Here is a 27,147-nt window from a genome sequence, read left to right on the forward strand (position 1 = left end):
TAATTTAAAAACATTACTGGAGGATATATTTATGCATTACTTTTAATATTAATAAACCTATACTATTAATAAAAAAATGCCTACAGTCAGGAAAACAAAGACTAAGAGGGGATGCAAACAATGTGTGCAAATCACAAAGGGATAGAGAGAAGAGATAAGGGAAGTCTGGATGAGGAAGAGATGGGGAATTTTCTTACATTTCAGAATACTTACAACTCTGATACCATCTTACTAAGCATGCCTGGAAAGCTAAAGCTGTGAAAGTATAACAGGAAAAAAAATGTGAGGGACACCAGGAGGTAGGTGTGTGTGCTGATCTTAAACAGAATGAGAGGAGGAGGATGTGAAAGTCCTGACTGGGACTGGAGGGACCATATCAACAGAAGACAGAGAGAAGAGAGAACTTCCGTATCTGTTGAGGACAGCGAACTTCAGACTAGAAGGCAGAACAAACATGAGTGCAAAGGAATTGGAACCTGAGAATTTTGCTGCTGGAGACAATCTGACCCAGAGAAACTATATTCCATAAGAGAATCCCAAGGGCAGCAACCTCTAAATTTTTCGTTTTGAACACATGAGAAAAGGGGGAAAAATTGGGCACATACTCAATACTTCATGCTATTAGTAGTAAGTTGTGGAAATGCACCAGAGTACTTACATATTAACTTCAGAAAATATACACACAACAGAAATCTAAATAGAAGCAAAAAGAAAGTCAGAAATTCCAATATTTTCTCCCCACATTTCAATGAGTCATCTTGAGGTGGGTGCTGGCTGCAGGTAACTCACCATGGAGACCACTGCTCTAGACTGAGCATTCCTGGGGCATCCTTAACACTTAACATTCAGCAGGGCAGACAGCGAATCTTCAATTAAATTTTTGAATGAATGAATGAATTCAACAAATATTTACTGAATACCAACAGTATGTTAATGTTAGTTCTAGGTTCTGAGGGTTTAGCAGTAAATGAAACAGGAAAATCCTTGCACCTCATGAAATTTACATTTCAATAGAGAAGACAGGGGGATATATAGATATAAATCAGGTGTATATTATATATATCATTTCTTGAAAAGTTATGTAGGATAAAATACATATGTTTATATAATGTTTCAGTAGAGAAGACAGGGAGTGTATAAATATATAATATAGGAGGTGTATATTATATATATCATTTCTTCAAAGTTATATAGGAAAAATATATATATGGGGCTTTAACTACATCAAAAAAGACTATTGTCAAATAGTGTTGATCAATAGCTGATGTCCATCTGTTAAGTGAGGGGCTGATGTCACACAGGCCCTACGAGGCTGTGCCCTTGTTGGTGTCCTGCTCATCAATTGTCAACAACTTGGATAAGAATACATATTGTGTGTCTAGAAAATTCACATATAACACAAATGCCGGAAAAATAATGATGAGGTAAGAGAAACCTCAAAACCCTGAAAGCAATTTACTTGCCTAAGGTTAACCCTGAAAGCAATTTACTTGCCTAAGGTCACACAGCTAATAAATGACACAATCAGATTGGAATCGAGGCTTTCTAATTTCTTGACAACACCACATACCATCTATAGAAAGGTTGCTAATAAGAATACTGAACAGTAAATGCTGTGAAGAGTGCAAGGAGTACGCTCAGCCACCACTACTGTTAACAGTATGAATTAAGGGCTCCTTCAGAGATGAAAAGTCTGTTAGAGATGAACTAGTCCAAACACTGTAGGTCACAATGAAGGAAGCTGAGTTTTCAAGAGAGCAAATACCTTGTCCAACAGTGTCAGGTTAAAACTACTAACCCAGTTCTTGACTTGCTCCAGTGATTCTTCTCATAAAAAACAAACAAAAAAGAGAATTCCTTTTCTTTTCACCCCTTTGTGTCTCAGAAAAAATCAGGGTTAACTTAGAAGGTAATGTGTGTGTGTCTTACACTAAAAAGATAAAGAGAAATAAATAATGGGGAACACTTCAGACATTCTGACATCCTCCAAGGTTTAAATATTGCTGTGATCTGAGTGTGTCTCCCCCAAATTCACATGTTTAAACCTAACCTCCAAGGTGATGGCATCAGGAGGTGAGGCGGTATTGGAGGGGTGATGAGGTCATGAGGGTGCAGCCCTCATGAATCGGATTAGTTCCCTTATACAGGAGAACAGAGAAGCTCCCCATCCTTTCCACCGGACGGATGCCTCTGCTTCTGGCTGTCCCCCCGCAGATGACTGCAACGCACAGAACGGGGGACACAGCTGCCTGCCATCTGGAAGACGATCTTCATCAAAACCCTACCATGCTGGCACCCTGATCTTGGACTTTCAGTCTCCAAAACTGTGAGAGATAAATTTCTGCCCTTTATAAGCCATGTAGTATGTAGTACTTTGTTGCAGCAGCTGGCATGAACTAAGACATACATATTGAGGATTAAGGTAGCAAGGGCCTAGGCATATATGAGAGGGTCCCATGTCCCAGAGATTGGAAACAGAATGGATATTAAGTTTAGTTTAGAACCTCAAGTATCAGGGCTTCAGTTTGAAGGTGGCATCTCTGTCGTTACTTGCAAAACAACTAACACATTTTGACCCTTCTCAGAAACACAGCATCAGTCTCCACCCTGGACTGTCAGGTCCCTGGTCCTCCAATAAGGCTGATCTAACCATCCCTGAGTAGCTTCTCTATACTCTGCCAGCTTATTTTGCACAAAATCATGCTCTTGCTTTGTTGCTGGTGCTGGTACCTCTGAAAAAGTACCCTGAGAGGCTACTGGCCCTCAGTGGAAAAGGGAAAGTGATCTGGTCAGTAAAACTGGGAGGGGAGCAAGGCTAGAAGTGGGGTAGATACAGGAGGTGATTCAATTTATCTTCACTGCAGAGACACAAATTCCTGGGGTGTCAAATGGCAGCTGTCTTCCGTAGTACTGTGTTTATTTACAGAGCATTTCTAGAGTTCTGAATGCAAGGGAGGGACGTGAAACTGGGCAAAGACAGAAGTGATATCCTGTGAAAATATTTTGAATGCTGTGCTAGTTTGCTTTTGAACTCCCATTAACTGCTTGGCCAAGGAAACCAATATGATGATGGAAAATGAACGATGACAACAACAAAAACTTTTAATTTGCCTTCAAAAATGAGTATTCCACTGTGGATGAAAACATCTCAGGGAGATAGAAAGGGAAGTAGGGAGGGGGATGAGGAGGGGGAGGGGAAGTTAGAAAGGAGGGCAGGCAGGGGAGGAGGAAGAGAGAACAGGCAGAGAAAGGAGTGAGAAAGGAGACAGGGAGAAAAAGAAGGGTAGAAAGGGTAGATGAAAGGGTTGGAGACATGACAGGATGACAACAGGGGAGCGGAGGAGGAGGAGGAGGAAGAGATGAGACTGCATCGTCTGGGGCTATTCCCCATGGCTCAGAATGCCCTCCTGATGGTCGTCTGCCACCATCCCTCCCCTTGGGAAAATGCTTGACTGTTTTATTATTATTATTTAAATAACATTGCTTTAAAAAATCTAATTGTAGAAGTAATATGTGCTCATTTAAAATATAATGAAAAGTGTACCAAAATATAAAAAGAAAAAGAAAGCATTAACCCAATCCTACCACCTAGAAATAGCCACCTAAACACTTTGTGGTCGATCCTTTAGTACTTTCCAGATGTTTGTGTAGGCATTCCTTTTTCTTTCCCTAAACAATTTTTGCATCATACTGTTGACATAACTTAATATAATATTGGAACGCACTGTTCTGACATTTGTGTGATAGTCTATAAATTACTTAACTAATATTCTGACCACAGGGTATTGGTTGGTCTACACAGGATGCCGTACTGATTATCTCTATAGGTAAATATCTGAATGTGAGATTAAATTATTTTTATTTTAATTGCCTTTTTCTTTTATTTCATGAATTACTTGATATACCTATAGACTTGTTTTCATCCAGGTTTTTGATTTATAAGAGTACTTAACTGATTAGGATATTTACCCATTTCTTGTACTGCATTTCCCTGTATTTTTCAATTGGTCAATTTGTAACCTGCATAGTTTGTTTTAGGAATTAAAATCACTGTTGAACAACAGAGGTCAGTACACTTTATAGAAGTTTGTTGAGTTTTGTTTTTTGGGGAAAAGCAGAAAGCCTGCATTTTCCCATGCCTAGGATAGAAGAGAGATGGAAAAAGGGAAGAGTGTGTGGCGTGTGCGTGTGCATGTGTGTGTGTGCAATAACCCCAAGTCACCCTCCTTAAGGTAAAGATGGTGTGAGATGCCCAACTGAACAGAGTGGGAGAGCCCAGGTCTACTGGGGGGGGAATTCCCACCACCACGGCCAATAAAATGAACGCATCTCTGGGAAAAAGCATTTCCTGAGTTCTTCATCCTGGTCAGACCCTAAAATGTCCCTTTGAAAAGAACTTTGCTAGGCAGAAAGGCCTTGCCCTGAATTAGCAGGTGGCACTTTAATGGCACATTAATACCTAACAGGGATTATTAGATCTCGGGTTCAGAGCCAAGGCACAGAGACTCCTGAGGTGAAGAAATAACAAAACATAATCCAGAACTGGGCTGATTCACTGTCTTTTCTGGTCACCTCATGGGCTGAGTGACTAAATAATGCTATAAATAAGTAAATGGTCAAATAGGACAATTATTTCTCACAGAAGAATTCCAATGAATGTGTATATAAGAGATGATCGATATGGAAAATTTCCACTAGAATACCACAGGAATAATGGATGCAGGCAAAACTAACTGATGAATACTAGAATTAGTGAGCAAAAGTAACAGTCTCAAAGTAGCCCTCTCATCGTATTTAATTATCATGGTGATTTTAACACATGTTCACAAAGTTTTTGATATTCCTTCTGCCAGGAGTTGGAGCTTGGTTCTCCTTTCCTGGGTGGAAACTAGACTCAGGGACTTGCTTCTAACAAAGAGTATGGAACAGGGAAAACAGAAAGTCTGCAATGGAGAACCCGGCAGACACCACTTCAATCAAGTGATCAAGGTTAACATCACTGGTAACAGGACATACTGATACCCTGTGCTCCTTGATGTGGTGTCGTTGAGAGGGGCACATTGCTTCTGTGATTTTCTTCCCAACCATATATAACCCTGTAATCACAAGAAAATATCAGGCTAACCCAATCTGAGGGACAGTCTACAAAATACCTGATTAGCACACTTCACAACCGTCCAGGTCATCAAAGACAAGGAAAGACAGGAGATTTGAGGAGGCTAAAAATGATATGACAAATAAATGCGATGCAGGAGCCTTGTCTGGATCCTAGATTGCTCGAAAGGACATTAGTAATAACCTGGAGAGAGATCCAAATAAAGTCTCCAGTTCAGCTGCTGGTATTAAGTCAATGTTAATCTCTTAGTTATGAATACCTTTTCTTTGTAATTCTTGTGTAATTCTAAACTTCTTTACAGTTCTTCCATAACTCTAAAATTACATCAAAATAAAAAGTTAGGGGGCGAAAACTATACCCCACCCTCACAAGCATACACTCAGTTATAGCAAAGCTGCTATAAACAGGCACACAATCTGTTTTCACTAAATCGTTGTCATCACATGAAATGGGCTGGTCATGTTGTCACTTCATCCTACAACGCAGGCAAACTACTGTTTCATTTCCGTGGTCAAGAGTTTATAATTCATGCATTTTGACAATCACAAAAAATGAAGTTATATTATTTTTCAAAGAAATGTTAAGATTGGAAAAAAAAGGCTCTTATTACTGGATGTTTTTACTCTCCATTTGCTCAGAAGTAGAAAACAAAGCGGGTTGTAACCAGAGTCGTTACGTATTCTAGGGCCACCTCTTACTGTGGGAAGAGACTGATTTCAGCTGACAACATAAATATATTGGGCCCGGGAGCTGTTGAAATTCAAGGTCAAATGTGAGGTTTGGCTGTGTGCTCTTTTGGATTCCTCTCTCTTAAGCATCTTGTTTTCCTTGGCTACTGAATTCCTCAGGAAGGCTGACTGCTCGTAGGAGGCACACGGAAGAGCTAGTTCATTCTCGGGGTTGGTGATGCAGAAGCCATCCCAGGCGCATAAATATTCTAACAAGTTTCATCTTGTCACAATAGAGTCATAAAGTTGCTCTGTTCAGCACATGATAATGGCTTTGTAATTCAATTATTGGTGGTATTTGTCTTCTGGGATTTATCTGCCTTAAACTTCAGCACTCGTGTAAAACCCTTTACCATAAATCTCACAGATGCTGCAGCAGGTTCTGTCCCCTACCCCAGGGCACATCTTGCCATGCATGCCTGTGAAAACCTTGACAGCTTCCTCTAAATTATGGAATCATTCTGTTTAGAGGTGTTAATGTTTCAAGGGCCAGAGCCAACGATAAAAAAGAGTCAGACTAGTCCATTTCCTCTAGGTAGAAAGATAGATCCTGATAGACAGACAAAGTTCCATTCCAATCCAAAAGGTTGTTTTCAGACGTTTATTTGGAATTTTGCAGCAGTGATTCCTGCAAGACATAAGTCAGATGTGGTGGTCCCTAAGTTTTCTAAGAATCCTGAGACTCTGATGCATAAACACATTGGGGCTAGTCATCTACAAGGATTCAGCAGTCTTACAGTTGGTTTTAACATTTTCCTTGGCCTGTTTTGTGTTTCATTTCTGCCCAGTCAAATGAGTCAGGTTCTGCGTCTTCACTATTCCCCTGTCTAGAATTTACCATTCCATATCTCATTAGTTATCTATCTAGACAACTCTATCTAACCTGTGATTTGAAAAAAAAAAAACAGTCGTTGCCTCATCTCTAATATTCATTCCTCATTTTTCGCTCATTCAACAAATATTTATTGTGCACCCATTTCATCAATTTCAAAATGCTCATTTTTTTCTTATTTTAACATCTCTTAAATCAGTAGGTGTCTTACAATCACTGAAATGGTAACATTTAATTGGCAGAATTATTCTAACAAATACACAAGATAAAGGTGCATCCTCACTCAATGAAATTTTAGATTTGAAGACACCAGGTACAGGTGCAGGCACTTCACTATCCTAGCTTTTGGTCGATTTCTTCCCCTCTTTGGCCTATTAACAGACAAATCTCTTTCCTTAGGAACCAGTCCCTAGAGACCCACTCAATCTAATCTAATACAAACACATTTGTGTATGTGTCTGTATGTGTAAATCTTTTCCTTTCTTCTTCCTCTTCTCCACTCCTCTCTTTTAACACAAGATGTGTTAATAGTGGCTGACCTTACATGTTGGTATTTAAATTACAGAATACATAAAGGGGAAGTATGAGTCCCTAGAACAGGAATATTGCCCAAGGATAGATAAAGTGACATGGGCAGTTTTTTCATCTTTTTGGAGAGATACTTATCATGTTTTAAACTGTATGAGGGTTCCATCATGCTAGGTAGACACAATTGTTTTTTGACTTCTCAGAAGAATTTTTTTTAATTTTAACCATTTTTTTAAATTGAAGTATAGTCAGTTTACAATGTTGTGTTGATTTCTGGTGTGCAGCATAATGCTTCAGTCATCCACATACATACATCTATTCTTTTTCACTATATGTTACTATAAGATTGGTTTTGCTTTCCTTTGGAAGTTATATATGGTTTAAAATGATGTGCACAGGCTCCAAGTTTTCAAGAGGTAGACCGTGGTGATTTTGCACTGGATCCACTTGGTGAAGCTGCAACTATGTTCTCCAGAGTCTCTGCATGGTATCACGTTAGAGCTGACTGAAAGGACATGTTTGTGAGATCCGGAAGGCAGGAGAGAAGCAGTGGCCATTTTGACCTGAAAGTCCTTCTGGTTGGAGGTGAGGGAGGCAGGGCACAAGTGCTGGTAGGTTCTAGTTTGCCCCCTGCTCTTCTCTTCCAAGTACATGTCCAGTTTTTCTTCAAGACTGCCAGTCTTACAATCTTACACTCCGAGCCAGATGCTTGGCTGCAAGTTCGCAGATGGACAGCTGTGCATGGACAATATCCTTCCATGTACTTCTGGAGGGGATCCCTATGCGATCCCACCTCAGCAGCTGCAAGCGCCTTGAGGGCAGGAACGGTTTCCCCTATCTTCATGGCCAGGAGTTGGCTCTGGAAATTACTCAACTGAGGTAAATTAAATGAATTGGGTAATATAAAAGTTTTCAGATAACTGAGAAGCTACAAAATAAAACAGTAAACTGATTCTTGACCCACTGTTCCTCATTCTGGGGCAACAAAAAAGTAAAACACATGCACACATTCAAAATTCCCATGGAAAATGTAAATGATTAAATTGAGTGCCAAAACGAGATGGCACATTTCAGAAAGTCGTTAATATCCCACTTGTCCCTATCCTTCTTTTAAATAACAGTTAATATTTATCCATCATGTATAATGTGTTTAGGGTTTACCTGGAATCTTATTTTAATCCTCACAGTAAGTATATGAAGAAGACACTATTGTGATGATCATTATGCAGATAAAGATCATAAGGCTTAAAGAAGTTAATAGCTCATCGTTACCCTCCTTGAAAACAGGATTCTAACAAAGGCATTCTGACTCCAGAACTTTCACTCTTAAACACCAAACACCATCTCTCATTGACTAAAGCGAACACCCAAAGGTGGACAATGACTGACTGAGCAAGAGAAACAACACAAACGCAGACAGTAGATAAACCCAGAGACTCCTGAATTTGAAGACTAAGTGAGGTATGATCACTAGGACATAAGTCAATATTTTTTAATATCAGTCTAAATTAGGGAGCCATAATTAGGATTTTCCCCCCTCTATTACACTTTTATTCACTGCCATCTCTTGCACTCTGCCATCATAAGATTTCTTACTGGAAATCTAGAGAAATGACCGAATCACAGCTGCTCAGTGATAGAGGAGACAGGAAATCATCACGGTAAGGAGGATAGGAATCAATGATGGCCATTAGTGAACAAAGGTCATGAGAAAAGTGATGGGCTCACACTGTAGCAGGGGAAATTTAACTTAATTTGGAGGGCAAACTTGCTAATCATAGGAAGAGATTCAGAAGTGGAGGAACGTACAAGTGGGTTGGGAAATAGCACTCAAGTGAAGCTCATTAACAGGAAAAGAGATAAAACACCAGGCCTCTGAAGGATAGTGAAAACCCTCTTATCCAGCACTCCTAGTGCAGGTATCAGAAATGCCCCAGCGAAGCTCTTGGTATGTGATCTCAGGAATGATTTTCTGCCACTTCTCCCTGCTCCTTACCCAAAGCCACACACACGGTTCAGCTTAGAGCACAGTGGCTCAGAACCAGAGGAGAACCAGTCTGGGAGGATGAGGAGTAAAAGAGAAGTACGAATAAAGTCCATACTTCAAAGAAAGGAGGGTTGTGAGTTCTCCTGAATTCCAGATTCTGAAGTGTGTAGAGCATCTGGCAATATTCTGTGGCACGACTCCTTGGGACAGGAGTCTAGGATGAAGTCACTCTTTCTTTTGCTTAAACTCCTCTGCTAACGTGGCTCTCATTACTCCTTAGGACAGCCTGTTGAGTTAATGAATAACCTACTGCATAGAAAAGTGTTGCTTTTACTGGTCTGGAATTCCACCCCTGCTTCAACACATGCTTTGATGGCTTCAGTGGTTTAGAAGTCTAACTTATTCAGGTTAGAAGGAAAGACAAGTCATCTGTTATGGTTTCCTGATTTAACAAATGAAGTCCATTCAAGATGTGTTTCAATTTGGAGGTTTATGTTCATGTATACACATGTCTGTGTGTATTTGACGAATTTCACTACTTTGTGTGTATGTGTGCCTGTGTGTGTCTGTGGACTACTGTACACAAGACAGAAATATGTTAAAGACAGTCTTGGTCCCTAAGAAACTTATCTTCCAGCAGGAGAGGGAAATGAGGAAATAAGAAGATAGATAGATATGGAGAACATATGAAGTACAAAGTTACTTAATAATAATTATGACAGTGTGCCATTTTTTGATTCTCAAAATAAGCCTTGGAAAAAGGAAATTGAAGCCTGGGCAGACGAAGGAGCTTCTCAGGATCACCCAGGCAGGGAGACAGTGATGCTCAGATTCAAAGCTGGACTTGCTGACTCTAAGCCTGTGCTCTTTGAACCAACTGTATATGCAGACCTGTAATACAATGCATGCTATAACACATGACACTTTATATGTGACATAACCACATCTAAATTCAAAGAAAGAGATTCTTCTTGCCTAGAAAAACAAGAAGCAAGGATCAACAAAGGCCCCATGGTAGAGGCAGGCATCAGTGTAAGACCATAAAAGTCCAATATTGTAATCCTAATAATGACAAAGACTCTCACACATTATTTCTGTATTTAAAGACCAAAACTGTCCTGATACATAGTAGGCGCTAAAAATCAATCACTGTTGAAAACAAACAAATACAAACAGTTTAGTCCCAGAGATAAGAACTACAGACTGGTCAAGAGACAAATCAGTGCTTAGAATTACTTACCTGGACTTGTGGAAATGAGCACACAGAATTGGGAGCAGGGTGGCTGGGTCAGAAAATGTGTATTTGAGCCCAGGTTTGCAAGAACCCAGTTATATTCTTACTCTTTTCAATTCCATGTTGTAAGCAATGAGGAATGACACAAACACTTGATCAGAGAAACGCTTACATGATTCCTCAGGCAGAAGTATGATGTGAGGCGACAGATGGAGGGGCTTTTTACCCAGTGAGAGGGAGGGCGTTGCTGAACCAGTGTGATGCTAGGGAGAATGGAAGAGGAGGAGGACAGGTATAACTTCATGGAGGTAGAACGGATGGGACTTGGAAACCCCCAAATTTAAGAGAAGGTGAGTAAGAGAACAGAGTTGACTATGACTCTAAGGTGGTAAGGCTGGGATAGAGGGGATAGAGAAATATGGAAGCCTACAGAAAAAGCTGATTTTGAAAGGTGAGGTGTTCCACTGCCAGCTTATATAAAATTGAAAGTGAGTGATCTTTTTTAAGATGCTCTGTGCAGACAATGACTAGCTTCATAGATGGGTGAAGAATGAGGCAGAATATCTTCAAAAAATAGCCATACACCCTATCAAATCTAATACTAATAGTGTCACATTTTCAAGTTATTGTGATAGCATTTTTATATGTTAAATTATATTTTAATTTTTTGTAAAATCATTAGACTTCACCCCATTTCCAGTTTGCAGAACCAGAACCTGGAAATGGAAAAGTAGAGAGAATTTTCTTGTTATTGAATCCATTAAACCCATGTGGGGAAAGGGAAAAGAGTTAGTCATCTCATGTCACATCCTCAAAGTCCCTGTGGGATGAGTGACTTAGAAGTCTTGGAGATGCTGGGTTGAATGCCAATATATCTGAAGGAAGACAAAGGAGGGTCATGGTGAACTGGTAAATATAAAACAAACCATCAAACTAACAAGGCAAAATAAAACCCTGAAATTGGCTTAGCAGCAGTATTCAACAAGGACTAGATGATGAGTAGTAGTGACCTGAGTCAGAATCAGAGAGAGAAACTATTTTAAGTCCTGGAGTGTTTTCTGACCGACGCCAGATACATCAGCAAAGGCTTATGGATCTGCCTCTTATGCCTGAGGTAGACGAGAGGCCTCTGGGTACGGACAATAGGCTAGGTAAGGGACAGAGGCGACTTTAATGACTGGGTGCAGGCAGGGCCCAAGGGATATGAGCCCAACAGGAAGGATCTGCCAGCACACAGTTCTGAGTAAGAAATGAGCTCTGCGGAGTCAGGTCCTCCAAGAAGCTCCACGGAAAGCCAGAGCGCAAGCCAGGCTTGACTGGTCCCTAGCAGACCGGGTTGCAAACATACACTAGAGAGAATATACTATGATGCTTAAATAGCACAGGCTCCTTAGCCAGAAAAGCATCCCTTGGTTTAAATTTCATCACCGTAACTTACGAACTTGTGACATTAGGCAAAATTATTTAACCTCTCTAGGAAGTGGTTTTCTTATTTGTCTTCCTATTTATTTCTCATCTAAAAATGGGAATTAAAACATCTGTCATCAACAACCACCTCTTGTTGATGCCTTCCCACTTAACTTCTCCCTTCCTTTGGGAAAATTCCCCAGTCTTTTCCGGGGGCACCACCATTCCTTACTTTCTGTCCACATGGTTTACTGGGATTGCTTCTACTCACACGTCTAGGCGTGATGAGCATGTTACGTAATCAGCGGCCTTAAGATTTAATCCGAAGATTAAATATGGAGCTGGAGCATCAAGCAAGAAGGTATTTTCTTTTCGATTAGGGCGAATCTGGGAGGCTATAAGCTGTTAGAGACCACCAGGAAGGCAGTCTCCCTGAGAGCAAAGCTCACACAGAGGAGAGAGGAGCTGATGATGGGGAGCAATCAAGAGCTGATGGCTTCAACGAGCCTCTGGACCAAGCAGAGTTGAGATAAGAAAGGCTTTCTGACTTTCCAGACCTGTGAGCCAATGTCACTTTTTTTTTTTTTAATGAAACAGGTTGCTTTCTTCTATCACATCTAGTATCACATCTTGAAAAATAATTTTGATCAAGAAATCATTTCACATCATTGATTTGAGGATTGCTTAAAACAAAATATGCAAAGCACTCAGCACAAAGCTTGGCACACCTAAGTACTCAACAAATGGGACTTGTCAAAGATGTGGAATGGGAAGTCATTCATATTGACTGCCACTGAACCACAGGAATCAATGAGAATGTGTAAACTTGCTCAAACACACTGGGTATGGAGCTGGAAGTATTCCTGTATCTCCCTGCTGTATAATTCAGCTGTCATACGCCCCCTGAGGGACATCACTGAAACAAGGCTGGCATTCCAGAATAACAAAAGGTTCATTGTTGAACTGACTCCTAATTTTCCATGTGTGAATCAGGCACAGAAAATATGTAACCGTCATTCAGCTGTCCCTGTTGCCAGCCAGTCAGCCCCCTGTATGTCAGAACAACATAAGCAATAAGGTAAGTCTGAACCTACTTTAATTAAGGGAAGATTGCCTTGTCTTTTGCACAGACAATAGATCGCTGAGTGGTTTATAATGAAAACTGCCTTCCATTGCTTAGTCCTCAATTTGAATCAGATCCCAACAAACCACATTCATCAACCTCTGGTAGTGAGCTTGACTTTACACAGGAGCTTCACTTATTCAAGGCATTTGGGTACCACTGGCCCCCTATTCCATGTTCTTCTTCAAAGTCAAATGCAACACCTTGGCTTTTATCTACTGAATTTTAAACTAACAGTTATTATGGAGGGATACAGGTAGAAAATAAGTCTTGAGTTTTGGGCTAATCTTTACTATTGGAAGCAAGGGCCATGGACCCAGACACATCAAGTTTCAAAACTTGGCTGTATTACATATTATATTGAATAAACTATATTACTTTTATAGTTCATCAAAATGAGAATAAGAATCCCTACCTCACAATCTTGCTGAGTATCAAATGGCATGATTTGTCATGTGCCCAGACAGTTGTAGTTACTTAACAAATACAGATCCCTATCATGGAACTTTCTCTTGCAGAAACTCAGTCTTCCCATCTCTGTTTTTTTTTTTCCTAATGAAAATTTATTCTCCCTTTTCATGCTAACAGAATCCATTTTTTTTTCTTTTTTGGAATCTACTCTTCTCCAGCCTTAACCCATGCAGTTGACTGGGACCCAACACTATCTCCTATCACAGTTCCCAGAGAAGATATGTGTCTGACCTATATGAGTAGTGAACCACCTTATATAGCCCTGATCCAAGCCAGAGCACTCAGATTCAATCACTGGAAATATGAGGAAAGAGACAGACTAGTTTTATGGAGCTTCTAAATTGTTAGATTGTAAGGACTAAATCTGATGATGTCCATCACTTCTACAGATGGGGAAAGCCAACCTGACAATAAATGGGGGAAATAAAACTAACAGATGTAAAAAGTCAGCTCCAATTAATAACATCAGTACTATTAGTCAATGGTGGCAGGCATGTAACCAAATCACAAGAAACATATTTAATCAAGTAGGTATTAATTGTCTTCATTTTACAGAGGAAAAAAATTGAGGCACACGGAAGTTAACTTTCCTATGACCTCCTACTTAGTAAATGGCAAAGCTACAATTCACACCTCAGTATCTCTGAGCCCCTTAACCTCCAGGCTGTACTGCCTCCCAGCATAATTGATTTCTGACCTAGTAAAGAACATACCTGCTATAAATGTTAGTTAAATAAAATGACACCTATTCTATTAAGGGCAATATTGTGCTAAGATGTGTTTTGTAAGATGCCCTAAACATGTAAATTGGTTCTGGAAGCAATTTAAACTCCTTAGAAGAAAGTTCGTATTTATGTCTGGATGCTAGTGCTAGCAGCAACCACCATGAACAGAAGGATCAGCTCTTACATTCCATAATAGTTTTACAATTGTCATCGATTACTTCCAGGGGTGGCATTACTACTGCCACCCCAAATCAAGACACTTCTTAAGTGTACTAGATGATGAGGGAGAGAGAGGAATTCATCTTCATTTTTCTCCATGGGAAATGCTATGTTATTACCCAGGGTCACTCATCAATTCAATTTAGCACTAGAGAAGTTCCCTCTACACTCCCACAGCCAGGCTTCAAGCAAAAATGATTAAAGAGAGAGTCTTTCAATTAAGCTTGTGGAATAATCCTAGATAGCCCTATGTTGTTATGTAATTTGAAGCAACTGATTTCCAGGAGTGAGTCCAAAATATATTGCTTTGATTGACACCTTTTCTGCCAGCCTCAGGAAGTTGCTCAGAGTCAGAAAATACAGACCATGTGGCCAGAGACCAAGAGATTTCATCAACAGTCATGTGCACCGTGCAATTTACAAGGTCTCATGCCTTCTCTGGAAAAACCAACTGAGCTTAAAGATCTCAAGGGGGCCATCTGCCAAGCCCAGTTGGAGAGAGACACACACAAGCATGGTGGCCAAAAGACTCTTGGGTTTTCTCTACTCATCTGCCTGAATGGGCTGGATTTCCAGGGCTTACAGCGCTAGCCCAGAAAAAAATTCCAAGAGGCAAAGGCAATGGAGTCCACCGAGTTAGTAGCTCCTGGGCTTTGAAGCTAGATCTCCTGCATCTGAATCTTGACTCTGCCACTTTGCACCTGTGTGCCCTCGGCTCAATTACTTAACCTCTCCATGCCATAGATTTCTAATCTGTTATGGATGATAATGCAAGGCTTACTTCATAAAATTGCTCTGAGGATTAAATAGCTTACATTTGAATAATGCTTATCACAATGTCAGGGCTTGAACAGAGAAACTGTGCCTCTCTGTTCCCAAAGGCAGAAGGAGGGGTACCATTTATTTCATTTAATGAACAGATTGATTAGAATCAATACACAATCATGTGCAAAGATTTTATAAAGATAATGATACGACCGTTATAAGGGTTTTGCTAATCAGGCTTACAGATCGAAGACCCCCATTCCAAGAATAGGTAAGAAAAGTTTCAATTACTACCAGCCAAAGTAATGGTGGGATCTGCTCACCTCACAATGCAGAACATAAATAAGACCTTAGTGAGCTAGAAAATACTGTGTACCCTGCACCACTTAAGATGGGAGATGCTCCCATCTCAGTTCTTTTTCCCTGTCTTATCATTTTAGTCAATGTTTTTCTTTGCTTCTACTGGTTGGAACAAATTTCCACCCAGTCCTCCATGAATTGTGACTTTATACCTTCTATAGCCAGGTCCACATGCAGATATTTTCAGCCACCTGGAAGCAACACTTGAGGAAAGATGTGTTCCTCACACTTTCTCATTGGTAAAGCACCAGCTCCATTTCCAGGTTAAATTAGGGGGAACCGCATTAGTTTATTTCAGCCCTTCATTTATTTATTTATTCTCTGAGGCCTTTCTATGCACATATAATCCCCAGTAAAGCAGAAAATGAAGAAAAAAAAAGACATGGACCCTGTTTTCAAAAAGTGACATTAGAATTTATAGGTAAAACACATGAATGTGCAAAGTGTCTCATGAATAAGGGACAAAATGAGTAAGCGAGGGAGAGAAGAAAGGCTGATGAGAGAAGGAAGATGCAGCGGTACCTAGAGCTGAATTTCCGAAGAAGGGAGAGGCCCATTTAGACACCAAAGCTCAAGACATTCCTGAGTGGGAACAGCAGTGAAGAGGTGAGTACCTTCTACGTACCAGAAACCCTCAATAGTTATGGATGTCTCTGTGATTGGGAAGAAGGATGTCCTTCCATATAGAAATCTCTATGTATTATCTTTGAGCCAGTTTGTTTGCAAATGACTCATCTTTCCCTTTTCCAGGCAGTTTCACTAGTGGAAGGAGATTTATCTAATGCTGTTCTCTGGCTTTCAACTCCCACAGGAATCTTAGGGCAGTGCTTGAAAATGAGAAAGATAAAAATGCATTCCTCTTAGAAGTGAGAAAATTGGCGTGGTGGTGGGGAGCTATAGGTACATGGAAGTCCCAAGGCTGATGAGAGGCAGTGTAATTTCATGAAGAGTAAAGGGGAGATGACTTTCACTATCCTAGTTACAGGAAGCTCACTGGCTTCTAAAAGGGCATTGCCCCAGTGATTCTGAATGATGTGAACAAGAGATACTCAAACTCTGGTCCGAGCTAGTTCTATAGAGCACTGTTTATACTAGCAAAAGCCGGGAAACAATTTGTCTGCAGCTTTTTCTACAGGCAAATTAGGTAACTTAAGGTCAGGCAGAATTACATCTTGTACAGAAGTTAGACTGTAAATTCAAAAGGGATTGATAAGTAATGTCAAAATTACACTAGAATACTTTGTACTTTGTTCTTACTTTGCCAAGATCTAGGCCCTTAGAAACTCAAAAACTAGAAGAAACTTGCATTGTCCCTTCTTTTCAGTCGGAGTCACCCAGGGAGGGGGACCACCTCTAGTTTTATCGGGGGGATGGGCTCAGGTGGTAAAAGATGTAGTAGTAGCAGCAGTAATACTAATAATACTAATACTAATACTAATACTAATACTAATACTAATACTAATACTAATACTAATAATTTCTACGCCTCCTTCCTTCTCGTGTTGTTTAAGCTACCCAATCTGTGATATTTTGTCATTGAAGTCCAAGCTGACTAAGAAAAAACAATGATTGATATTTATATTTATATATGTTTAGTAACTCATAAAACACTTATGGAAGGATAAGTAAGAAACAAAGAACACTGGCTGCATCCCATAAGATGATGAGAATGTCTGGAAGACTTGAAATCAGGAACAGAAGAGAATCTGCTTTTAGAATAAATAGGATCTACACTGAAAACCTTTATTTGAACACACAATATGTGTGTGTATAGTGCTTTTAGTAATAAAAATTACTATCAAAATGTTTTTTAAGTGTCTGTCTCAAAGTGTCATCCAAATACAACCAAACTCCAGTTACAAAGCCCTTGTTGTTCATAAATCTCAATGCTCTGTGTTGGGTTTGTTAAGTAATTTGTGACACTGCTTTAACACTCTCTTAAAATGTTCACCACTCCCTACACAAAATGTTATGATAAATCACAGAGAAAAAAATGTGACAATGAGTGTGTATATGTCCATGAATGAAAAATTGTGCTGAACACTGGAATTTGACATAACATTGTAAAATGATTATAAATCAATAAAAAATGTTAAAAAAAAATGTTCACCACTCCAATGTCACCTCCTGCCCTAGGGGGATGTGTGTATATCGGGATAAGAACAGACCATATGTGAGAGCTCAGGGTGAGCAGAAGATTCCAATGCTCATTTAACCAGATGGTATGTTAATGTGCTACAAAATAAAATGAGACTTACCAGTAGAACCTGTTTGGCACGACCCCTTCCTGGATAAGTTGCCACCTTCTCCCAAATTCAGCAGAGCTGTACAACTGTAGAGAAGAGAAATTATTCAGCACCTGACTCTATGGTACACCGAATTCACAGACATCAGTTCACTGGATTAATGATTAATAATAATAATAATAATAAATACCTACCATTTATTAAGCACCCGTCATATGCCAGGTGAGTGCGCCACGTGACATCTCTACTCTCCACATATGTTCTGCAAGGCAGACACTAATATCCCCATTTTACAGCTGAGCAAACTGAAGCTCACAAAGATCAGGGATTTGCTGGAAACACGTACATTAAACTTTAGAGTAAACTGGGATTCCTACACCACTCTGCCTGGTGAGCTGTATGACTTGCCCTTGCACACGTAGGTTGTTGTCTGGGATACAAAGAAGTACCAAATCTAGACCTGGCTCTCAAAAAGCCGAAAGTATAACCCAAACCTGATGAAATAATGAGAAAGGCCTGCAGCCACCAGTGATAAAGGAATGCAAAGGAAGGAGACTCAGGAGTCAATCAGGGAAGCTGGCGAGATGTGTGGAGATGCAGTCGGGATCCTGATGAAGGACAGAATTCAAACTGACAAAAATGGGTCAGGCACTACTCACAAAGGGAAACACGTGCGTGGGTCAAGGGTGAGATATGTAGGGACAGTCTATGAATAAGCCTGGCTTATCAAAAACACTTAGCTGAAAGCGACGAGGGCAACTTGAAAAAGGCTTTGAATGGCCAGTTAGCCCAGGACTGATCCCGCAGGCGAGAGGAGTCAGTGCTGGTTTTTTAAACAGGAAGCAGAGGAACTTCAGGCTCTAACAGCAGCGCATGTGGACTAAGCTCTTACTATGATCCAAGTGCTTCTCATGCATTATTTCATTTAACCCACACACCATCCCTGTGATAGATGAAGTTGTTAGGGTCACTTTTTGAATGGTTATACAGCTGGTAAGATTTCAAGTCCACTTGCTACACTGCTTCAGTATTCTCCAAGGGCAACTGCAAAGAAACACTGCTCATAAGACAGGGTCTAACCCTCCACATACTCCAACTCCTCCAAGGTTTTTCTTGTCTTATTTCTTGTTCTTCATTCCTGGCTTGCTCCATATCCCTGTTCCTCTCCAGTAATTTTTATAGCACCATGGAACCCTCTTTTGGCAACTCAGAGATTCCTGTTGCTCTCAGCATTCTGGTCCCCATGGACATTTGGCTGCTGATTTGAAAATCATTTGGAACATCTCCCTTCAGCTATGTGCCTGGTCTGTAACCCACTCACATCCCAGTCATCCACTACTGCATTTGCCAGATCCCACAGTGAATGGATGGTGAGTCACTCTGTACTAAGTACCATGGTTGTCCTCTCTCTCCAGCCTGAGCACTCAGTGAAGGGTCAAATGACTCACCAAGTGACTCACCAAGGCTGCAAATGTACCAAGCATGTCCAAGAAAGATGTCAGCTCAAGTGAGTATTTATTAACACTTGGAAGAGCTTGCTAAGATATTGTGTCCATTGGCTCAAAACATATCCTGAAGTCCAAAAAAAAAAAAAAGCTGAAATATTTGGCTACCAAAGCGAACAGCTCGCTTGGCTCCAACTACACAGTATTTGGGCAACTGGCCAAGAAGAAAATGTGACTTTTTCTTTCAAGTCTTATTATTTTTCTCTGCCCCATCATGCGTGGGGGAGAAAGATTTCTGGGGTACATTTCTTGCTTGATTCATTCTAAGAATGCCAAGGAGAGTTGGAGAGACCACCCCCTTGCAGAGGTAACAGAAGATGGAACTGCGCCCGCCCGCCCTCTTAATTCAGAACCCAAGTAGCCAGAGGATTACTGTCCTGCTTCTTGTTCCCTAGTCTGTCCTCAACACCTTGCAACTTAATATTCAGACTTGGATGACAACAGCAAGCACCTGATCTGAGGCTGTCTGCTTCTCCCTCTCCCCGTGCTCCATCTTTTTTCTTTTTTTTTCCCTTCAAACCCAGAGTTGCACTGCTTTCTATGAGCTTAAAGGGAACAGAGCTCACACCACTGTGTGTGTCTGGATCTATTTATAAATGTATGTTAATATCTATATTTATATACAAAGACACACAAATGTAAGATCATCAAGGTGCTTTGAAATAATAAAAATTCTGTGTGAGGGCTGGACTTACATACATCCTGAAAATCACATATAAATCGTGAGCCCTCCTATGGTTACACCAAGGGACTGTCATCTCTGCCTTCACACGGAATTCGTCTTGGAGAGGAATTGTTGGATGCTGACATCTGTGTGTATGTATTTTTTTTCCTCTATGTCTTTTTTAATTGATCACCTTAGGCTTGGATTCAGAACCTGTGGACCAGTCAGGTAGGTCCCACGATATTTGTTTTTATCCTCTTCAAAGGGATGCTTTGTTATTTGTGAGCATCCTGAGGCCCTCAAGCAGTGGGTACACCAAACAATCCAATAAACCAAGCCTCTCTTATTCAGCTCAGTGACATCCTTTATAGTTTCCTATCTTAAAAGGTATCCTTTAGAGTCAGTGGACCCGCCTTCTCACCTTTCCATTCACACCGGGGCACAGGCCCCCTGCCATGCCTTCACTGGTGCTACCCACTGTGACAGAGGTGGCTTCAAGACTTGCCTAACCTCAATGTCAGTCTGCTTTTTAGGTCCAGATCAGAGGACACCTTTTCTATGAACCCTCTCCTATACACTGAGATTTCCCAGTGGCCTCCTTTCCAAAGAACCATGGTACAAGAGATGCTGTCAAACTACAGTCCACATATTTATATTTAACTTTCTTAGTAGCCTTTCAAGAGAGCCTTTTATCAATGCAAGGCAGAAATCCCTTCCTATCTAAAACATCTGAGATCACTCCATGCCTCTTTGATGAGATCACAAAGTTTTTAAAGGCCTGCAGTCCCATTCTTCCTTATCTATACAGTGCCGAGCACACAGGAGATGAGCAAGCAGGGGAAGGAAAGCATTGATTTCGCACCATGCAAATTCCCTAGTGATGGACTACCTAGTAAAACGCTCAGGTTTCTCAAAGGATAGACAGAGGTAATTTAGCAGAGGGACAGGTTTGACCTTCATGGATCCGTAGTCAGAGGTCTACACCTAAACCAAACAAAAGTATAAATATCAGTAAATTTGAAACTCCCAAGGATTTGCAGGCGAGGTCTTGTATATTCACCCCCAGACAGAGCTGCTCTGTGTTTTCCACCTACTGCTTCAAACATTTTCTCTTCAAACAAGTTCTCTTAACTTTCTTAAGAAGTTAATTGTCCAGCCTGATGCTATACAAAGAAAAGGAGAAAACAACTCACAGACGCCCGAGTTAATGTGTTAATTAAACCTGCAGAGTCTGGCAGCCAAGTTTTCCTTCACCAAGAAGAGCACGCCATCCACACCTTTTTTTACCCAGTGACCGTCTCAGCTGCCAGCGGAAGGCTTTCTGTGTAGAAGGAGTCAACGTCCTTTAATAAAATTCATGGTGTTGGCAGCACCTAAATAGGATTTATTCTCTTCCCTGTCTCTGGTTCCAAGGTTTCTTTTGACTGTCAGAACACAGAACTGAGAACTGTCATTACTATCTGTCACATCAGAGAAGCAGCGGCAGCCTTCTCTAGCAATGCCAAGAGAAAGAGCCAGGGAGAAAGAGTATTTGAACTAGTTTTAGGAGAGCAACACTCATCTACTAACCTCCTGTCATGAACCCCCAAATGCAATTCTTGGAGGGGTTTAGTTTTATTTTGTTTCGCTAACTCTGGAACAAAGTACTGGGGGAAAAATGGAAGAAGTAGATTCTTTAGAAAGGGATGCGGGGCTGGAATGCCAGACAGAAAATCCTTCTCATCTAGAATCATTCTAAACTATCCAAGACGATGTCCCCATCTCAGTAAATACAATTTAATGAGCACAAGCCTATGGCTCATCTACACTCAAGTCCTATTAGCATCCCCAGAACCCAACCCTTCCCTCCATCCTGACACTGGTCTGGGGCTGCCTGAGACCTACACTTTATCCTGCTGTGTTTCTCCCCAGAAGAGTTTCTCTTTCTTTCTTCTTCTATTTTTTGTTTGTTTGCTTGACTGACATTTCTCACATTGGTTTGTTTTTGTCTGCTATAAGAAGAGTGAGGATGAAAATACAGTTAATTGCAAAGGATGAGATTTCAAGGGTTGCTTTTGTTATGAGCTTTCAAACCATGGTACAGTCATCTCTGGCGCCTTCTTCAGGAGGTCTGTAGAGCTGCAAGTTGGCTGAGGGGCACAGGCTCCGAGGGAGAGCAAAGAGGGAGGCCACAGGGCGACAACTAGATTGTGGGTGGGCAAGAGTGAGAGACACTGACTGGGCTCAGTATCTGTAATCTACAGCAGATTCAGATGGGCTGAGAAGTAGGGTATGAGAACGGCTGTTTCCAACCTGCGTTTCCTGTCCTCTTACCATTCTCATTTTGGTTGCATCCCTAGCAGAGTAGCATCTTTCTTTGAAAAGAAATTCGGCTTTCTTGTGTTGATGCAAATGTCTGCAGGCATTGCCATCCCTGGAAAGTCTTCTCAATAGTTCCACATGGGATCAATGCAGCCTCTCTTTACAGACCGACAGACAGGTACACATCAAGAATTTTCTTTTGCAGCTAGGAAATCAGTGCAAGAACATAATTTGGTAGAAGCTAAGAGTGATAGCATGTTTAGGTCTTTGGTTGATGGGATTGGATGCTTTCACCACAAAGCTCCCTGTGGCAACTTTCCCGTCTGGAGGCAGGTCCTTGGGTCTCCTCCACACAGGCTCCCGGAGAGGCTTCCTTGTTGGAGGAACACTTTCTGAGGTCGGCTCTTTTCAAGGTTGCCTGCTCCCTCCTCTTTGTTTCTCTGCCCTTAACATTTTAGAGGCAGGAGGCTTGCAAACTACACTTCTTGAAAAGGCTGGCAGAAAACCCTGCTGGTTCTGTTTGATTTGCCTCCTCCTAATAACGCCCTGGGGATGGCCTGCACTCATCTACCTCATGATTCTCCACTTCTCACTGCTGTTACTGCATTCTTATCGGCAAGAAAGAGATGGTACCTGGTGGACTTCTAATGAATTTCCAATGCCAGACCTGAGGCACTGCAAATATCCAGCTCTGTCTTCCACCAGCCTCAACAGAAGAAAGAAAATCAGTCGAAAGAAATCCTCAGTCTTTGGAGACATGCTCTGATGCTCTGGGTGCACAGCATGGGAGAGATCAGGACTCACCCTTAGAAAAAAACACATTGTGAGAGACCTAAAACTTCATAAGTGCGGACACGAGTCTTTTTCTTGGCTGGTGGGTACAGGGATAGATAGTGAGTGAGCCAGGATGACCATCCCAGACCAGCTCCCTGTCCCTGATACATGTACGTTCCTCCAAGCCAGCTTCTCGCGGTATCACAATGTAGAGCAATGTGTTATATTTTGTCCAGTGGCTTATATAAGAGAAAGTGAGGAATTTTCCAAAGCTGCCAAGGTGGGACTGAGAATACAGTAAAAATTTTTAATATGAAGATTCGAAGAAAGAGTGTTCCAGGGCAAATGGGTCAGTCTGAGCAAATAAACAGAGCCAGCACTGAGTAAAGTGGTGTTTTAGCTCTTCTTTTGTTAACCGCAAGAGACCCAGTTTGGCAGGGTTGCATAAAAGACTGTGTGATCTAGGAGCAGAGGTTATAAACAGAGCCCTGAAGCAGGATGGATGGCTATAATCCTACCCAAACGTGTGGGAAGCTAATGGAGACAAGATCCAAATAGCAACAAGGTCTAAAGACGAGAGCACCAAGGCTGAGCTTCCAGGCTCTGCTGATGACAAGTGAGCAGGAATAATGACACATCACAGGTTCCATCAATCTCTCCCCAGGCTGGATTTATCAAACCTGTCACTGGCCATTCCCTAGCTGTCACCGAAGTCGGTCACAAGCCCCACAGTTGTATTTGGCACTTTGAGGCAGGCTTGGAGGATCAGGTGTATGGAACTGGGGCTGGCTGGGAAGAAATGGTCAATATGTGACAATGGACCAGTTCAACTTGTGGATACTTCCTGTTCACCCAGATTTGGAGGTACTTAGGAAAATTGTAACATGGAATCTTAGCCTTAAATATTCTAGAATACAGATGTAGAAATAACAATAAGATATATGAAATAATTAGAAGCTCAGATAAGGACCTATATCACAAAACCCCCAACATCAAGACACTGATGAAAAGAAAACTGAGTAGCCCTCAATAACCATGTCGTCATACCATTATTCAAATGCAAAGATGATAAGGCTCAGCAATTCTGAGACAGAAAAATAGGCAGGGGAGAAAATTGTCACTTGGGACAGAATTGGAGCTGTGCCTCCATAAGAAGGATCCATTAGCTGTGTGCAGATGGAACGGAGGAGAGAGACACCAGTTAGAAGGTGACTGCAACAAGGCAGGGAAGAGATGAGTACCTGGATGAGCCAGGGACTCCGGGTCTGGGAAGGAGGAAAGGGAATAACAGTAATAATAACAACAATAAACAGAATAAAATTTAAAGAGAAAAAAAGAAAAATACTTGACCAGAAGTAGAGCAAAAGAGAGAGTAACTTTTTTTTAGTTGAAATACAGTTGATTTACAATATTCTGTTAGTTTCAGGTACACAGCAAAATGATTCAATTATACATATATATATTTGCATATATATACATAAGGGAAGCACTATATGTGTGTGTGTTTATATATACATATATATATTCTTTTTCAGATCTTTTCCATTATAGGTTATTACAAGATATTGAATATAGTTCCCTGTGCTATACAGTAAGTCCTTGTTGTCTATTTTATATATAGCAGTGTGCATCTGTTAATCCCACACTCCTAATTTATAACTCCCTCTGCTTTTCCCTTTGGTAACCATAAGTTTGCTTTCTATGTCTGTGAATCTGTTTGTGTTTTGTAAATAAGTTGATTTGTATTTTTTTTTTAGATTGTACACGTAAGTGATATCATATGGTGTCTGTCTTTCTCTGCCTGACCTCACTTAGTACAATAATCTCTAGATCGTCCATGTTGCTGCAAATGGCATTATTTCATTCTATTTTATGGCTGAATATTAGTCCATTGTGCATATATATATATAAAATATATATGTACATCTTCTTTAGCCATTTATCTATTGCTGGACATTTAGGTTGCTCCCATGTCTTGACTATTATAAATAGTGCTGCTATGAACATTGGAGTGCATGTAATTTTTTCAAATTGGAGTTTTGGTCTTTCCTTGATATATGGCTAGGAGTGGGACTGCTGGATCATACGGTAACTCTATTTTTTAAGGAATCTTCATACTCTTTCCACAATGGCTGCACCGATTTGCAGAGAGGGTCACTTTTGAAAGCTCCCATCATTTTGCCTGAGTAGGGGGAGATTTTACACACAGACCCCGGGGACTAGAGCCTGTGTGAGGCTGGAGGAGCAGATGTGCAGGGGTCACAACACCTGTGTCACAAGCTGGTCTGGTGAATCACAAGGGGCTGCTGGCTGCCTGGGACGCAGCCAGAGGCAATTCCTCTCTTGTTCTCAGGTGCCCTCTTCTCCCTTCCTCTGCTGTGTGTTCTGCAAACAACAGATCCCCTCTCCTATGAAACTCAGTTCTTTTTAAAACAAATTTTTTAAATTGGAGTATAGTCAGTTACAATGTATCAAATTACAAAATGCTATTCAGGCATAAAAAAGAATAAAATAAAATAATGCCATTTGCAGCAACATGGATGGACCTGGAGATCGTCATCCTAAGCAAAGTAAGCCAGAAAGAGAAATATACCATATGACATCACTTATATGTGGAATCTTAAAAAAGAAATTCAGCTCTTGAAATGGGTACTACAGCATTGGTCAGAGGGAACAGGTCCCATGGTAGGTTGCACAGGGGGAAGATAGTTAGATAAAAGCATAAAAAAATTGGCAATTAAATTAAAAAAAAATCACAATGGCTTTTCTAGGGAGACAAGTGTTTTGGTGCAGTGAGGACTGAGTGTGAAGAGAGTCAAACTTGGGTTAGACCCCTGGCTCTACCAATCACCTTGGGAAACTTTCTCAACCTCTTGGAGCCTCAGATGCTCCAAAGGCTGAGTGTTTAGTGTAAGAGTAAAGCTGAGCACATGATGTGAAAGCCTAGCAGAGCGCCTGCTGTGAACGGTCAATGCCAGCTCTCACTCTCTCCTCTTTCTGCTGCTAATTATTGCCTCCAGGCTTAGCTGTCCACAGACCCCTCAGGAAGGGAGGAATGGCAGGGAGAAGCAGTTGACTGCTTTTTTCTTTTAGACTTTCAGGAAGCAAGGAAAGATTACAGGCAAGGCTACTGAGTCCCTGCTTCTGAGGTCGAATACGCTTAGCATGGCCTTTCTTGGAGTAGCTGAGGCTGTTTGGCTTTGGACCACAAGTCTTCTTGTTCTGGGACATTTTCTTACCATGCCTGTCATTTCTTATCATGCCTGTCATTATCAAGCAGGCATTGGAATTTAGCAAGTCAGGAGAGTGAGAGCCTTGGAGATCGGCATTTGTGACTTTCCATCGGATCATATTTGATATTAAGGATATAGCTCAGTAATGAGACCTGGTAATTTTAGGAGGGTACCTAACTTCTGGTTTGTCTTCCTCTTGCCAGCTGTGAGATCCTGGCTGGGCCTCTGGGGCTCCTGAACCAGAGAATGTGCCCTTTGTAATGTGGACTTATAATAGCCTGTTACATGAAGAGAGGAAGTTGGAAAAGATAACATTTTAAAAAAATTTTAAATATGAAAATCAGAGTCATAAATTCACAAAATGTGTCTATTTACAAAGCCAAGACTTCCTCCTCCCCAAAAGACTCCCCTCCTTGGCAACACTGTTAGTTGCAACCACTCTTGACAAGGAAGAATACAGGAAAATTTTAGCATTACTAGATTTCTAAAGGGCCACTCTTAGAGATAGGTTTTCTTCTGGATATCCCTTGAGCTCATTTAAGAAAGAGATCCATGCCCTCTTAGGATGTCAAATGTCCTTCCAACTCTCCCAGACTGATGCCTGGATTAAGGAGGCATCTTAATCCTTTCAGACAAGTGTTGGTGGGTCGAACAGATCAAAAGAGCGAGCTATACAGTTGCAAAAGCAAAAAATGTAATTTTCAAAGCTTAAATAGCTACCAAATAGCATAATTACGTCTGTCCAGACCTTAACCCCTATCACTCATTTTAAACTGTCCATTTCTCCTTATTTGTGCAGCTCATTTCATTCAAATCATTGGGAAGAGGTAGATCAAACTGTTGCAGGTAGCAACTGAAACAACCTGGTTAAACAAGGTATCTAAGGTGAACAGGGGCCTTCCTCGTTTACATATGATGGCATTTCAGTT

The 27,147-nt window shown here is 40.9% G+C and overlaps 1 protein-coding gene across 12 annotated transcripts in view; it reads right to left on the reverse strand.

Moving 5' to 3' along the window:
- SORCS1 (sortilin related VPS10 domain containing receptor 1) overlaps window positions 1-27,147 on the reverse strand; it is a 468,902-nt gene that overhangs the window by 138,412 nt on the left and 303,343 nt on the right. For 11 of the 12 annotated variants that reach the window (XM_072971853.1, XM_072971845.1, XM_072971844.1 and 8 more), the window contains one exon: window positions 17,754-17,827. In XM_072971853.1, coding sequence (XP_072827954.1) covers window positions 17,754-17,827 — 74 coding nt within the window. Of the gene's footprint in view, window positions 1-213; window positions 430-17,753; window positions 17,828-27,147 lie in introns of those variants that run through there. The other variant, XM_072971848.1, reaches the window with a different exon arrangement.

This window comes from Vicugna pacos, chromosome 11 (genome assembly GCF_048564905.1).
Source record: "Vicugna pacos chromosome 11, VicPac4, whole genome shotgun sequence".
NCBI lineage: Eukaryota > Metazoa > Chordata > Mammalia > Artiodactyla > Camelidae > Vicugna > Vicugna pacos.